The sequence below is a fragment of the Oryx dammah genome, unplaced genomic scaffold (genome assembly GCF_014754425.2).
Source record: "Oryx dammah isolate SB20612 unplaced genomic scaffold, SCBI_Odam_1.1 HiC_scaffold_29, whole genome shotgun sequence".
NCBI classification, from domain to species: domain Eukaryota; kingdom Metazoa; phylum Chordata; class Mammalia; order Artiodactyla; family Bovidae; genus Oryx; species Oryx dammah.
Genome location: NW_024070213.1, coordinates 13,052,914 through 13,068,818, shown reverse-complemented (window position 1 = coordinate 13,068,818; position 15,905 = coordinate 13,052,914). Strand labels below are relative to the sequence as shown.

At 49.4% G+C, this 15,905-nt stretch overlaps 2 protein-coding genes across 3 annotated transcripts in view; both read right to left on the bottom strand.

The window, feature by feature from the left end:
- The window catches only part of TULP3 (TUB like protein 3), a 37,176-nt gene extending 31,835 nt beyond the window's left edge, over positions 1-5,341 (bottom strand). The window contains exon 1 of one of the 2 annotated variants that reach the window (XM_040233721.1): positions 5,245-5,341. In XM_040233721.1, coding sequence (XP_040089655.1) covers positions 5,245-5,285 — 41 coding nt within the window. In that variant the 5' untranslated portion in view covers positions 5,286-5,341. The remainder of the gene's footprint in view (positions 1-5,244) is intronic. The other variant, XM_040233720.1, reaches the window with a different exon arrangement.
- A 993-nt stretch (positions 5,342-6,334) lies between these two features.
- On the bottom strand, positions 6,335-15,759 carry RHNO1 (RAD9-HUS1-RAD1 interacting nuclear orphan 1). Its single transcript, XM_040233733.1, has 3 exons — positions 15,662-15,759; positions 9,291-9,545; positions 6,335-7,575 (listed from the first exon to the last, which is right to left on the bottom strand). Exons 2-3 carry the CDS (start codon positions 9,459-9,461, stop codon positions 7,021-7,023), a joined length of 726 nt encoding a protein of 241 aa, XP_040089667.1. The 5' UTR covers positions 9,462-9,545; positions 15,662-15,759; the 3' UTR covers positions 6,335-7,020.
- Positions 15,760-15,905: the final 146 nt, after the last annotated feature.

Below are 15,905 nucleotides of genomic sequence, written 5' to 3'. Positions count from 1 at the left end.
TCCAGTCCTGTGGCCACTGCTGAGTTTTCCAAATTTGCTGACATATTAAGTGCAGCACTTGAACAGCATCATCTTTCAGGATTTGAAATAGCTCAACTGGAATTCCATCACCTCCACTAGCTTTGTTCGTAGTGATGCTTCCTAAGGCCCACTTGACTTCACATTCCAGGATGCCTGGCTCTAGGTGAATGATCATACCATCGTGATTATCTGGGTCGTGAAGATCTTTTTTGTACAGTTCTTCTGTGTATTTTTGCCATCTCTTCTTAATATCTTCTGCTTCTGTTAGGTCCATACCATTTTTGTCCTTTATTGAGCCCATCTTTGCATGAAATGTTCCCTTCAATGAAACTAAGCAATGCCGTGTGGGGCCACCCAAGACGGGTGGGTCATGAGGGAGAGGTCTGACAGAATATGGCCCACTGGAGAAGGGAATGGCAAACCACTTCAGTATTCTTGCCTTGAGAACCCCATGAACAGTATGAAAAGGCAAAATGATAGGATACTGAAAGAGGAACTCCCCAGGTTGGGAGGTGCGCAATATGCTACAGGAGATCAGTGGAGAAATAACTCCAGAAAGAATGAAGGGAAGGAGCCAAAGCAGAAACAATACCCAGTTGTGGATGTGACTGGTAATAGAAGCAAGGTCCAATGCTGTAAAGAGCAATATTGCATAGGAACCTGGGATGTTAGGTCCATGAATCAAGGCAAATTGGAAGTGGTCAAACAGGAGATGGCAAGAGTGAACGTAGACATTCTAGGAATCAGCAAACTAAAATGGACTGGAATGGGTGAATTTAAATCAGATGACCATTATATCTACTACTGTGGGCAGAAATCCCTTAGAAGTAATGGAGTAGCCATCATGGTCAACAAGAGAGTCTGAAATGCAGTACTTGGATGCGATCTCAAAAACGACAGAATGATCTCTGTTGGTTTCCAAGGCAAACCACTCAATATCATGGTGATCCAAGCCTATGCCCCAACCAGTAACACTGAAGAAGCTCAAGTTGAACGGTTCTATGAAGACCTACAAGATCTTTTAGAACTAACACCCAAAAAAGATGTCCTTTTCATTATAGGCGACTGGAATGCAAAAGTAGGAAGTCAAGAAACACCTGGAGTAACAGGCAAATTTGGCCTTAGAATACGGAATGAAGCAGGGCAAAGGCTAATAGTTTTGCCAAGAGAATGCACTGGTCATAGCAAACACCCTCTTCCAACAACACAAGAGAAGACTCCACACATGGACATCACCAGATGGTCAACACCAAAATCACACTGATTTTATTCTTTGCAGCCAAAGATGGAGAAGCTCTACACAGTCAGCAAAAACAAGACCGGGAGCTGACTGTGGCTTAGATCATGAACTCCTTATTGCCAAATTCAGATTTAAACTGAAGAAAGTAGGGAAAACCACTAGACCATTCAGGTATGACCTAAATCAAATCCCTTATGACTATACAGTGGAAGTGAGAAATAGATTTAAGGGACTAGATCTGATATACAGAGTGCCTGATGAACTATGGATGGAGGTTCGTGACACTGTACAGGAGACAGGGATCAAAACCATCCCCATGGAAAAGAAATGCAAAAAAGCAAAATGGCTGTCTGGGGAGGCCTTACAAATAGCTGTGAAAAGAAGAGGAGCGAAAAGCAAAGGAGAAAAGTAAAGATATTCCTATTTGAATGCAGAGTTCCAAAGAATAGCAAGAAGAGATAAGAAAGCCTTCCTTAGCAATCAATGCAAAGAAATAGAGGAAAACAACATAATAGGAAAGACTAGAAATTTTTTAAGAAAATTAGACTATCGTATCCCACCCTAAAACTAAAATCATCACATTTTAAGAATAGTAAATGAGGGACTTCCTTGGTGGTCCAGTGGTTAAGACGGTGCTTTCAACTAAGGGGGCATGGGTTCAATCACTGGTCAGGGAACTAAGATCCCATATTCTGCATGGTTCAACCAAAAATTAGAAAAAAAGAAAATTTAAGTAGCAGAAAAAAAAAATCCAACATGCCCTAAATTCAAGATGGTATTTTTCAGTGTATGGGTCACAGAATGATCCCTGGATATTTGTTAAGAGCTAACATTCCTGTGCCTCAGCTGAGTTCTATCAAATCACAATCACGGAAATCAGCACTGTGACAAGCAACGTGAAAATTCTGACATACTCACTTGTTTACAAAAATAAATACATAAATAAAGAACAGGAAAGGAAGAGATGAGATTATTTAATATACAGAAAATCTTTAGAAGATCCCCCTAAGAAACCTACCAATGAGCAAACTGAGTGACATCAGAGACAACAAGAAGACTTACTTTTCAGCGAGTGTAGTTTTGTACCTTTTGAAATTTGTTATTGAAATGTTATTTTATTAATTTGGTATAAATCATTAAGGGAATCCAAAGAAACCCTGTTATTCCAGAGGAGAAAACTGAAGCCAGACAAGTAACTGAGGGGCTCCAGGTGGCACTGAGAGGCAGTGAGGAAGCTGGGACTGGAGCTCAGGAAGCCAGTGGGAGCCTCCAGCACTTGCCCCACCTCAGTGCCTGGTGGTAAAGCAGAAAGGACCCCCTGATAAACACTAGGGCACTACTCTCATCACCTTCAGAACAGGGGTCTCCCAGAGGTCCCAGTGGCCCCCTATGATACAATCCCTTTATTCCAGAGATCCTTCCTGCTAACCATGAGTGCTGTCACAGCAGTCCTAAGGCAAATGGTCAGCAATGACAATCCTCATTATCAAGACTCATGACAAGTACTAAGAGTTAATAAAGACAGCATATCCACCAGCATGTGGACAGGGTGTCTCTTCTCAAGCATCAGTGGAGTCAAGCTCTAACCAGGCCAGGACAATGCTGTAGGCCTTACTAACCACAAGAACGTCTGGCGAGGCAGCAGAGACTTAAAGCATCTTCCTAAGGAACGGAGCATCTTCCTAAGGAACTGGCTCAGAGGAAACATAGGAAAGCAGACCACAGAAGTCTCAGTTTGAAAGAAGCGTTAGCAATTTCACTGTTAACTGTACTCAACATACCTAAGGGAATTGTCAAGGCCCCTTCCAGGCCTCAGACCCAGGTTCAATCCCTGGGTGAGGGAGATCCCCTGGAGAAGGGAATGGCGACCCACTCCAGTATTCTTGCCTGGGAAATCCCATGGACAGAGGAGCCTGGTGTGCTGCAATCCATGGGGTCGCAAAGAGTTGGACGTGACTGAGAAACACACACACACATATCCAGTTCTCAAATCCTCTAACACGGAGAAGGAAGGCAGCTTCCACTCTTCCTCTGAGCAACTCAAGCACACTTTCCCTCTTGGTAAGAAGAGATGTTAACTTTTTCTTTCAGTGGGCACAAAGGCAGGGGAAACAGCACAGTTTCCACAGGAAAGAGTAAGAGAAGCTGGACATGAAAATTATTCCAAAGAAAGTCTGAGTCTCTTTGCTTGGAAAGGAAATGTATTACAGGGGTTATTCTTGCTTTCCTAGGTCTCTATGAAGTCTTCATATTTGGAGAAATACATGCATGAGGGATGTCAGTCAGTAGGCTTTTACTATAGCTCTTGATAATGCCCAGATACACTGTAATCTTGCATTAGTTAATCTAAGCATATTCAAGCACTGGGTAAGTCTGTTTACCAACAATTAGCTCATCCGACGAAACACCTGAAAAAGAGAGAACGTGAAAGAGGATAACAAGCCTGGCCCAGACATAACCCCCAGCCACCACTACTGGCTGCATTTCTGAAGAAAAACCATGGCATATGGACAAACCAGAGACTAGGACTTCCGTAGTCAGCTCTGGGTCACCAGGTCACATCACACGGAGCAGCCTCTCCCACCATATCTTCAATCCTGTATCAGGAACGCAAAGCCAGGGAGGCTCAGGTTCCAGCGCTGGCCAAGCACTGCTGTCATCTCCAGGGGAATCTACAGCACAAGCGCCTAGCTCAGCCAAGGAGCTGAGACTGCTGCTTCAAATTTCATCTCCAGTTTCCACTAACAGTTCAGATACAGGAAAAATGTTCAGCGTATTTGCTCATAATTTTTCTACTTTGTTGAAATTAACTCTGGGGAAACGGTCTCATCACTCAAAAGAAGAAAAAGAAAAAAAAAGAGTCACATGAAACTTTAAAAAGTCAGATGTTATCCCTCACACTGAAAAGTAGTCATACCAAAAATTCTATCCATGTATCTCATCAAAAACATCCAAAACATACAACATGAAGCCAAAAAAAGCAAGAGGCTTTCATTCCATTCCCCTCTCAGCAACAAGTCAGTTAACCAATGACAGAACATAGGGCAGGAGAAACATTTGGTGACTCACACATTCCTCTTCGAAGTCAATTTTCAGATTAAAGAGCTGGTTTCTCTGGGAAGACAAAGAGGGACAAACTTGACAATTATCCCTTGAAACTTCAGTCCAAAGAATTAAAAATCGTTTTGCCTCTTGGTCTCTCAAAGTCCATTTCTTTTTCCCCAAAATCATGAGTCACACCAAACATCTGATAGCCGGGAAATTTACTGCCTTAAATCCATTCACTTAAGATTGACCGGGTAGCCACGGCAGAGCAAGCACCACCCGAATTCAACGGATGATGCTGAATTTTAACTGGATCTCCTCCTTGCGCGTCCATATTTATACTTGTAAATGTCGGTTCTTCTTCTCTGGACTTAAGAAAGCAAAAAGCAGTGAACCAACTTCACAGAGCGCTGCTCTCACGTAAATAAAACCCGATGAAACAGAAAAACGGGTGTTGTCGGAGCCAACGCCTCTCGGGCGACCAGCTTTTGAGTGGTTTCAGCTGCTGACCCAGGGCAGGGTCGGCCCGGCTCCGGACGCACGCCGGGCGGTACCGGGCAGCAGGCGGGCGCCAGCCCAGGCGAAGCCGTGATTCCACCCCGCCTGTCCACTAGTCCGCCAGCGGGCCCCGGCCGAAACGCCTGGCCAGGCCTGCGCTGACTGCCCGGAGAGCCCGTCCTGGGCCGGGATGCCGCCGCCCCCACAACTGCTGGCCCCCGGAGCCACCCCGCACCCCCGGCCCAGACCGAGCACCCCCTGACTGACGCGTTCTGACGAGGCCGGACCGACCCCGCGGGTCCCGGGGCGACTGGATACGAGCTGGCCCTCGGCGTGGGGGCCCCGCGCCCTCCGGCCCAGCCGCGCCCCCCCTCCCCTCGGCGTCCAGCCCAGACCTCCACGGCCCTCTTGGGTCTCCGCCCGCCGCCATCGCTCCTGACCTGTCCCCGCGGGGGCCCGGGCGGCGGAGCGACGACTCCATCCTACCGCCCCACGAGCGCCGACCGCTTCCACACCCGCGGCAGCTCCAGGCCAGCCTGGCGCAGCCGCCCCGCCCCGCCCCGCCCCGCAACCGCACCCCGCATTGTCACCACCGCCCATTGGTCCGCGCGCCCGCCGCTCCGCGCCCATTGGCCAACGCATGCCCGACGCTCCGCGCCCATTGGTCCGCGCGCCCGCCGCTCCCACCGCCCCCGCGAGTGGGTTTCTAGGGGCGGCGACGCCGCTGGAGGGTTGCTAAGGGCGGGTTGCTACGCGCCGCTGGGTTGGAGCAGAGGTCCACACCCTAGTTGCGGCCGGGCGCCCGGGCTGCCCGCGCTCCCCTGCAGCCAGCCCCGCGGCGGTCAGTACTCAGAGACCACCCAGGGCGCTTCCTGGGGGGCCGCCCTTCCGATCCCGAGACATTCCCGGAACCACACTTGCCAACCCAGCAGTCCTTCCCAACCATGAGCGGCCGCGCCCCCTACCGCAGGACGCCTTCTGCCTGCCCTAGTCCTGCCCAGACTTTTAGGACGTCCACGAACTTGCCCTGCACGCTTGCCTGACGGTCTTTTCCATCTCCCGCCCTTGACTGCCTGCCGCCGTCTTCTAACGTCTGTATCTCGTAATGAGATCCGCTGTCGGATCCAGTAAATCTTGTCCCCAACTTATTCGCAGCTTTATGGTCCCTACAGAACATCCTGTCAAAACTCATTGCATGTTGAATTTACGGCGTTCGATTCGGAAGCTAGTGTGGCGTCCACGTTTTGAGTTTTTAAAAAGCAGAAAATGTGGCACAAGCTAGGAGAGCCGAGGTCTGTGCCCACCGGCCAGCCTCCACTCACTGTGTGACCCTAAACCCGTTTCATTATTTGTGCTTCAAATCCCCACATTGAAAATAATCCCTGCTTGTCTTGCTCTGGCTGGACCTGACAGACTACGTTCTGAAGGCTGAGGCAATGGAGTTAAATGAGAAGATACTTGTATGGGTGGGAGGAAAAGTAAGATATTTTCTTGACTGGACAGTCCCTCTGCATTAATTACAGTAAGAAGTAGTATTTGAAAAGATTACAGATTTATTTACATACATTTTAAAGAGGACAAGAAATCATTTCCCCACCCTAGTTAATATTTACAGGTTATTTCAATTGGAAACAAAAAAGATCAAAACATAGCAACCCTAGGTAACTTAATCATGTCCCCTTTATCTCCCCAGCAACCCCCCTTCACCATATTTATTACATGCTTGCTGCTCTCTCTTCACTCTGCCCTCTCAGATGAGTCAACACTGCAGGGACAGCAGCTCAACTAGGAAAAGTCACAGTCTGCTCCAAGTTTTTCCATGTACCGGGTCAAAAAGAAAGCAGTCACTGAGCTGGTCCTCAAACATGTGGACTGAATTACTTTGAATGAGGTGACTAAAAGAATGAATAGACAGTGGGTAAAGGGAACAATTAAGAATGACCATTTATGGGGGGAGGGGGAGGCAGTATTGCTGCGTTAGTGTAGGTCAGAAGCAGGGTTCTCTAAAAACTCTGCAGCCATTTATTTACAGACATTCTAAACAGTTATATTTAAAATTTGTTAAACAGTTAATACACTAAAAATATGAAGTCAACTGTTTACGATACTAAAAACTGTTTATGACACAAGATATTTTAAAAAGCAAATCTGGGAATTCAATTCCCTCTTGACTCCAGTGATCAATTTCTTGAGACCACGGATGTCTGGGAAACCAGTCAGTCTTTCACGAGGAACTGGCTTCTGTTCAGCTTTCCCCTCTCCCTGAGGTACGTGAACAGGTGTCGTCGCCTCCTCCACGTGACCTTTATCCCGTACTTCTCCTCTGGGGTGTCTTTAACCAGAACAGGCCCAGGCTCTGGGCTCTTGGGCGTGCTCGAGTGAAGGGAACAGCTGGGAAGGCTGTTTTCCCTCAGTTCAGAGGGAATGGGCTCTCCTTGCCCCGGGGATCCTGGGGTCTGGATGTCCGGGGGAATGAATGCACACGGGAAGTCTGGAAATGTGTGTGCCGACAGCTCCCTGCAGCTCTGGGGGCTGAGCATGGGCACCAAGGGCCTTCCGGAAATGTCCTTTTCTGGTTGACTGGGGCCATCCCTGATTGCCGGGATCCCAGGTGTGGCTGAACTGGCAAAAGACTGTGGAGTCTCAAACGTTAGACATGGAAACCTGGAGCTGGTAGATTTTCGACTTGAACGCCTTGCACGGTCTCGATGATGATGCTTCCGGTTGCCTGGGAACCAGCTTTCTGCTGTTGTATCAAACTGAGGTGATACCTAAGGATTCCAAAAGAAAGACATAAATGTGAAGCATGCTAACTCCCAGATACAAACCTAAGGAAACTGCATCAGATGACCAGAATCCCCAATGGGGGCCCACAACAGCAATGGACTTAAAACAGCTGCCTAGGGACTTCCCTGGTGGCACAGTGAACAAGAATCTGCCTGCCAACGCAGGGGACATGGGTTCGATCCCTGGTCTGAGAAGATCCCACATGCTGCAGGGCAACTAAATCCATGCACCACAACTACCGAGTCCAGCTCTAGAACCTAAGAGCCACAACTGCTGAAGTTTGAGCACCCAGAGGCCGTGCTCCACAACAAGAGAAGCCACCGCAGTGAGAAGCCCGTGTGCTACAATGAAGAACAGCCGCTGCTGGCTGCAACTAGAGAAAGCCCAAGTGTAGCGGCAAATACTCAGCATGGCCAAGAAAACAACAGCTGTCTGTCTTACTGGATAACCATAGGAAGGGATGCGGGCTTTGGGCAAGTTACTCAGCCTCCCTGGCTTCATCACACCCTACGGCTGCAACACATTTAACCATCTCCCTTTCAGTTCTAAGGGCGGGCCCAGCTGTCTTCTTCACCACTGATGCCCAGCACCTAGCAGAGCGCCCGGCACCTAGAGGACCCCAGTGTAGGAAGAAAGGGCTGAAGGCAGACCAGTGAGTAAGATCAGGCATGGACAGCAGCGAGCAGGGCCTGGCACAGGGTGAGGACTCCGTACGCCTCCGCGTGCTCATGCCTCCTCCCACCAACAGCGCTCTAACATCTATGCTTCCTCCCCACTCCTGAAGCCAGGGGTACGGTTCTCCCCAACACTCCTGGACCACATCTGTTACGCGCTCTGGGGCAGAGCTCAGGCTTTTGTCTGGCTCTTCTGCTATACAACTTTCTTTTTTTTATATATATAATTTATTTTTTTTACTTTACAATTCTGTATTGGTTTTGGCATACATTGACATGAATCCACCACGGGTGTACATGTGTTCCCAAACATGAACCCCCCTCCCACCCCCCTCCCCACTACTACACCACTTTCTGATATCCCGTAGCTGTGTTCTCTTCCCGGGGCTTCTAAACTGTCAAGACAGAACACATGCCATTTCTGAGAGTTTTTCTTCACTGTTTGGTCCATTAAACAGTAAACAGAGGGACTTTCCTTGCAGTCCATCAGTTGGGACTCTCCATTTCCAATGCAGGAGGTGTGCATTCCAGCCCTGGTTAGGGAGTTAAGATCTCACAGGCCTTCTGGCCAAAAAGAACCAAAGCATAAAACAGAAAAAATGTTCCAACAAATTCAATAAAGACTTTAAAAATGGTCTACATTAAAAAAAAAAAATCTTAAAAAAAAAAAAAACCCAAAACAGTAAATAGACTACTTAGCTAAAAATTCCACCTCTAACGTGAAGCTCAGGAAACAATCTCATTTTCCATTCATTCTGCCATTTATCTGGCTTTCTCACCTGGCTTTTCTGGATACTTTTATACTGAACTCTTTCAGGGGAACTGGTGGGGAAAGACTCCAATTCCAGTCCACCCACGCCTCAGCCTGAACTTAGGAGAAAAGATACAGCAGAGAAGATGGCTGAGGACGGCGGGAGAGTGAACACTGCCTCCTTGTCGCTGAGCCCATGAGGCAGCCCTGGTCACGGGGCAGAGTACACACTCTGAGAAGTATGGTAGAGCAGAAATCAAGGCAGGAATCCTACCCAGGAAGTGATGGTGCTGTGGTCCACAGGCTTGCTGGGCACCTGTCTAGTGTGGGTGACCACGGGAGGCTGGGGAGATTGACAGCGGTGTTTGGGGCCCTCCAGTGGTTGTTGGTGGAATAGCAGCTGGGGTTTCTGGGCAGCTTGGCGGCGCTTTTTCCTGGGAGGCATCAACGGGTGAGAGAAGAGCAGATAGCAACTGCATGATGCTGGCTGTCGGCAGGTCCGGGGAGAGGCTCCACTTCCAACCCATGCCTGCAGTAAGAAACAAATGCCAGGAGAAAACAACCCGGTGATTCCCCAGCTCCCCCTCACACTCTGCCAGCCATTTCTGCTAGTAGCTCGCCGCCCTACCTCAGGGGGTGGGCTGGCATACCTAGCCCAGCTTCCTACAGCTGCAACACACAGCACTTCCCACTCAACAAACACCACCCAGTGAAAACTTATCGAGCGCGGCCTAAGCACCATGCTGCTGCTGGGAGTTCAAAGATGAATAACCACTTATTGCATCATCATGTATGGGATGCCAATCACTTGTACAGACACGGCCCGCGCCTGTCTTCAAAGACCTGAGAGTCTAGCAGAGGGAGACAGGCAGTTACAATAATGGGAGCCGTGCTTCCCTCCACTCCCCCCAGGGAGGCTCTCTGGGGAGGGTCACACCTGACCTAGGTACAGAAGGGCAGGAAAAGCCAAAGAATGAGGGGTGAGGGTGGGGGTTGGGGGCAGCTCCAGGCTGAGGAGCAGCACACACAAAGCAGAGACGTGAAGGAGCTCGGCAAACCCAGGGACCGCATGGAGCTGGACACAGGGCAGGAGACAACAAAAGAACACAGGCTCGACGTGCTCTCAGGGCCAGGTCGGAAAGCCAGCTGGACCACCTGAGTCTGGACTCTGGCCTAAGTAGTCAGGGCAGATTCTCAAGAGGACGGATATCATCACACTTGGATTTCTTTTTTCAACTTTTACCCCAGCTGATTTTGAACACAGGAAAAAAAAAAAAAGTTCACACTATGAGCTGCTATGTGGCCATCACTCAGCTCCAACAGCCATAAACCCACGACCAGTCACAACCCGTCCACACCCCAGCCATTTCCCCTACCGATTTATTCTTCTCAAAATACGATATTCCCAGTCATGATGTCATTCCTAGTAACACAACCCATGTAAATATCTGAAAACGATAGGTATTATACGGACTTCCCTTGTGGCTCAGCTGCTAGAGAATCTGTCTGCAATGTGGGAGACCTGAGTTCGAACCCTGGGTTGGGAAGATCCTCTGGAGAAGGGAAAGGCTACCCACTCCAGTATTCTGGCTTGGAGAATTCCATGAACTGTATAGTCCATGGAGTCGCAAAGAGTCAGACACAACTGAGCAACTTTCACTTCACTTACAGGTGTTATACATATTTATATACTAGGTGTATTAAATACACTTATTTATATACTAGATGTATCTACATAAACTACAGTATTCATGTATCTATATACATTCATATGTCTGTCTGTGCAAATTCCTTAGATAGTAAAGATCCGGTGCTCACACGTTCAGTTGTCTCATAGGTACCATAATTTTTTCTGTGTGTTTTTGTCTTAAGACAGATCTTAAAGGCAACCGAGGCAAGAGCAAGTGCCCTGGAAGCAGGGGGACCAGTTAGAAGGTTACTGTGTTGTCTGAGAACCGCTGGGGCCTACACCCAGGCTGTGTCAGTAGAGATGGGAGGCTGGAGGCAGAGGCAGGGTCAGCAGGTCCCACCGGGTAATGAAAAGTCTGAGACGGTGTCCAGGAAATCTAGCAATGGGAGGGGCCACCAGGCATCCAGGAGAGACAGTCACACAGCAGAGCTGGCGGGTTCCATCAGACAGCCATGATCCTTCACTCAGTGAACAACAAAGCCACACACTCTGATCTGTGTCACTAGGCAGTAGAGAATCAGGTGAAGAAAACTAAGGATGAAGTCTCTACCCTCCAGAATCTAACATTTTAGGAAGAGTGCAGGTAGGAAATACATCCATTTGCTCATTCATTCATTCAACACATATTTACTGAGTGCCGACTGTGTTCTGGGCACTGTTACGGGTGCTGGAAATATATACCAGGTTACACAATTAAATCCCTGCCCTCGTGGTGCTTATATCTAGTTGGGGGAGTGATTAGAGGTAGCGAGAAAAGTAAAATTGGCATACGGGGCTGAGCTGACCTAGGCCTATTTGAGACAGGGTCGTCCGGCAAGGCCTAGCTCAAAAGCGATATTTGAGCAAAGACCTGAAGGCAGAAACGAGAACAAGCGGACAAGAGAAAGATGTGAGAAAGAATACTGCAGACTGAAAGAATAGTAAGTGCAAAGACTGCCAGATGGGACTGTGCCTGACGTGCTCAGGAAGCAGTAAGGGTCAGCGTGGCTAGACTGGAGAGTGGAAGAAAGTGAAGCCACTTCACACGACACAAGGTCAAGGCAAGGTCAAGGCCTGGGTTGCATTATTTTCAGTGTCCTAGGAAGTCGCTGCAGGACAGGGAAGGAACATAATCTGATTTATACTCTTACAAAATAGCTCTTGGTGCTTTGTAAGGAAAGGTGGGTTGAGAAGAGGAAAGTGAAAGTGAAGTTGCTCAGTCATGTCCAACTCTTTGCAACCCCATGGACTGTAGCTCCTCTGTCCATGGGATTTTCCGGGCAAGAATACTGGAGTGGGTTGCCATTTCCTTCTCCAGGAGATCTTCCCAACCCAGGGATTGAACCGGGGTCTCCTGCACTGCAGGCAGACGCTTTACTGTCTGAGCCACTGAGAAGAGGGGGCATGGACAAAGGGAACAGAGAAGCAAGTCAGAAGGCCCCTATGGGAGCCCAGTGGAGAGACGACAGTGGTGGCAACATTTCCAGTGGGTAGTGCTCCAGTCAACAGCATGCTCAGAGTCCCCAGCCTCATGGGGACACCACACTGTTTAGCAGTCCTGCTGGGTCCTGATCAACTCATTTTCCCCACAAAGATCATCTTAAAACTTTAGAACTCCTCTCCCAACCAACTGCCTTACTTCCTCCTACACAAAGAACCCAGGAGACATCAAAGAAAACACCCTCAGCTTCCAGAGAGCAGACGCATATCTGCACCCACCCTCCTTTCTCTGCTGTAACTAGAGGCCGGTCCCTTTTGCTACAAGGGTCTCGCCCTCTGGCTGGGTTTTGGAGCCTGCCTCACTCTGTACACTTTTCTCAGGCAATCACAGGCTGACATGTCTATAACTACCTAGAAGTAGGTGAGTCCAGTATTTCTACGTTCAGCTTAGAATTCTCCACTCAGGACCCAAATATTCCACTGCCTACATGACAGCAACTAGATGTCTCAAATGCAGCTCAAACTTGACGCATTTCCAACTGAATCCATGCTCATTTCCCCTGCACTCCCTCCACAAAAGTGATCATCTTCCAGAGCCTATGCTCAGGGAACGGTTTCATCACTCATCCAGCTATGTGGCCAAAAACCCTGACATTTACCTTTCCCCTCTACCATCCAACCCAACATCAAGCCCTCTCCAATCTACCTCTTAAGCATCCTTCAATAATACCCCTCTCTGGGCTTCCCTGGTGGTCCAACAGTTAAGATTCAATGCAGGGGGCCCAGGTTCCATCCTTGGTTGGGGAACTGGATCCCATATGCCACAACTAAGACCTGGGGCAGCCAAATAAATAAATAGTTCTTTTCAAAATACTAACAGAGGCAAATTTCTAAAATAAAAATACTCCTCTCTTGGGGAGGGCAGTTGAGGGGCAGGCAAAACAAATGACAGAGGTCAAGAGGTACAAACTTCCAGTTATAAAATAAATACACTGTAGGATGAAATATGGGGCTCCCCAGGTGGCACCAGTGGTAAAGAACCCGCTTGCCAATGCAGGAAATGTAAGAGAGAGATGTGGGTTCAATCCCTGGGTCAGGAAGATCCCCTGGAGGAGGGCATGGCAACCCACTCCAGTATTCTTGCCTGGAGAATCCCATGGATGGAGGAGACAAGTGGGCTACAGTCCATGGAGCTACAGTTCAAGTACAGTCAATGGGCTACTGTTGCGTAAGAGTCAGACACACTGAAGCGACTTAGCACACACACACAGAATGTCACATACACTGCGGTCACTATAGTCAGTATTGTATTTCAAATCTGAAAGCTGCCAGGAAAATAAACTTAAAAGTTTTCATCACAGGGCTTCCCTGGTGGTCTAGTGACTAAGACTCCACACTCCCAATGCAGGGGCCCAGGTTCAATCCCTGGTCAAGAAACTAGATCCCACATGATGCGACTAAGACCCAGCATAGCCAAATACATAAAAATATTTTTTTTAAAAAGTTCTCATGACAAGGCAAAAAGTTTTTGTCACTACGGTGACGGGTGGTAACCAGACTTACTGTGATCATTTTGCAATGCATAATAAATACCAAATCATTATGTTGTGCACCTAAAACTAACATAATGTTCTATGACAATCATACTTGTGGAGGGGTGGAGCTTAGATGTGTGGGACTCAGTGATATAGTTCAGGATTAAATGTGGGATCACAATCAACGATAATCTATTTTTTTTCAATGGCAATCTATTTTTGAGACTTGTCAGATGCAACTCAAAATTTGATAAAAGCATTCCTCCTGTGTGAAAAACAACACTACTACCCTATCGTTCTCGCCCTCTCTCCACCACCCTTCAAGTTCCAATAATTATGGCCTGGGGTAATGCAGTAGTCTAACTGGTCTACCCTAACCTCTGGCACCCCCTGCAGGGGGGATGTTTTGGAAATGCAAAGCTGATCTCCACTCCCTCCTGTTTGAAACGTTTGTTTGGGGCAAGAAGGAAACTCCTCCCTGATGGCTAAGGCCCTGTTGCTCTGGTTCCAGTATCATCGCCCACAGTCCACCCTTGTCCCTTAGCTCAAACCCCTCAGATATATTCTTCAGCCTTTGTGCTACCCCTGCTTCCTCCTGTCACGTGGTCCTTCAGTTCAGTCGCTCACTCCTGTCCGACTCTTTGCGACCCCATGAATCGCAGCATGCCAGGCCTCCCTGTCCATCACCAACTCCTGGAGTTCACTCAGACTCACGTCCATCGAGTCCGTGATGCCATCCAGCCATCTCATCCTCGGTCGTCCCCTTCTCCTCCTGCCCCCAATCCCTCCCAGCATCAGGGTCTTTTCCAATGAGTCAACTCTTCACATGAGGTGGCCAAAGTACTGGAGTTTCAGCTTTAGCATCATTCCTTCCAAAGAACTACTCAGCACTGATCTCCTCTAGAATGGACTGGTTGGATCTCCTTGCAGTCCAACTCTCACATCCATACATGACTACTGGAAAAATGATAGCCTTGACTAGACGGACCTTTGTTGGCAGAGTAATGTCTCTGCTTTTGAATATGCTATCTAGGTTGGTCATAACTTTCCTTCCAGGGAGTAAGCGTCTTTGTACCCCCTCAATTCCGTTGTCCTGGAGTGTCTCCTTCCCTTGTTTGCATAAAAGCATGAGATCTCAGATCAAGCTTTAGTTCATCAGAAATGCCTTTCTGGGTACTTCCCTGGGGGAGGCTGGTGGTGGGGCGGCGGTGAGGTCCAGCGGCTGAGACTGCGCTCCCAATGCAGGGGGCCCGGGTGAGATCCCTGGTTAGGAACTAGATGCCCCAGGCTACAACTAAGACCTGGTGCAGCCAAATAAATAAATATTTTAAAAAAGAAAGAAAGAAAGGAAAGAAATGCCTTTCTCATCTAACTTAAGGCAAGATCTCCTTATTTACATACTCAGTTATCCCTGGGCTCTGTTATCACTTCACAGCCGTAATTCTTCATTTGCTTAAATACGCAATTCGAGGGGGGCTCGTGTGAGCCTCTCTTACCTCCCTACAGACTGTAAGCTCGGGAGAAAGACCACAGCATCTCGCCCCGCCACTGCATCCCAGAGCCGCCCCGCACATGGCAGACGCTCAACTAAAAACGTGCTAAATAAGAAAACAAAGTCCATAACTACAAAGAAAAGACTGCGAGGGACGGGGCGGGAGGAGATCAGAGCTCCAAGATTCCAAGCGGAGGCAAAGGTCCGCGGCGTGCGCGGTCATTTTTAAGAAGGAGGGAATCAGAGCGAGGGGGTCGCAGCCCCCTTCGGGCTGCTCAGAGGGCCAGGACGCTCGCTGCCCGGGAAGTCGACGGCGGACAGTACCCCCGCAGCGAGGAATCGGGGACGGGGAAAGAGCACGGGGCGGCCGGGGGTCCCTACTGTCCCCCGGGGTCCCTCGCGTCCCGCCACCGCGGAGCCCTCCTGCGCCCTCCCCCCACGAGCCTTCGGCCCCACCCGCCGCCGCTCGGCCCGGCCACCCAGTCCGCACGCCGCTCGGCCCGCCTCACCGGCCTCACCCGCCGCCGATCGGTCCGCCCTGCCTGCCCGCGGAGGCAGACGATCCGCCCGCCCGCCCACCTCGCCGGCCCCGCGGCACCGCCTCACCTGCCGTCGCCGCCGCCGCCGCCGATACGCCCGCCTCTCCCGCCCTCCCGGCCCGGAGCCCCGCCCGCCGCCGGCGTCCAGGCCGAACGCGGATACAAAGTCGGCGCTGATTGGTCACGCTCGTCACGTGACCGCAACGCTCCGCCG

Coding starts and splice junctions, on each gene's coding strand:
- RHNO1 (XM_040233733.1), bottom strand. CDS start 9,461: ATGCCTCCCAGGAAAAAGCGCCGCCAAGCTGCCCAGAAACCCCAGCTG. Junction 7,576..9,290: donor ACAGCACCATCACTTCCTGG/GTAGGATTCCTG, acceptor TGGAATCCTTAG/GTATCACCTCAGTTTGATAC.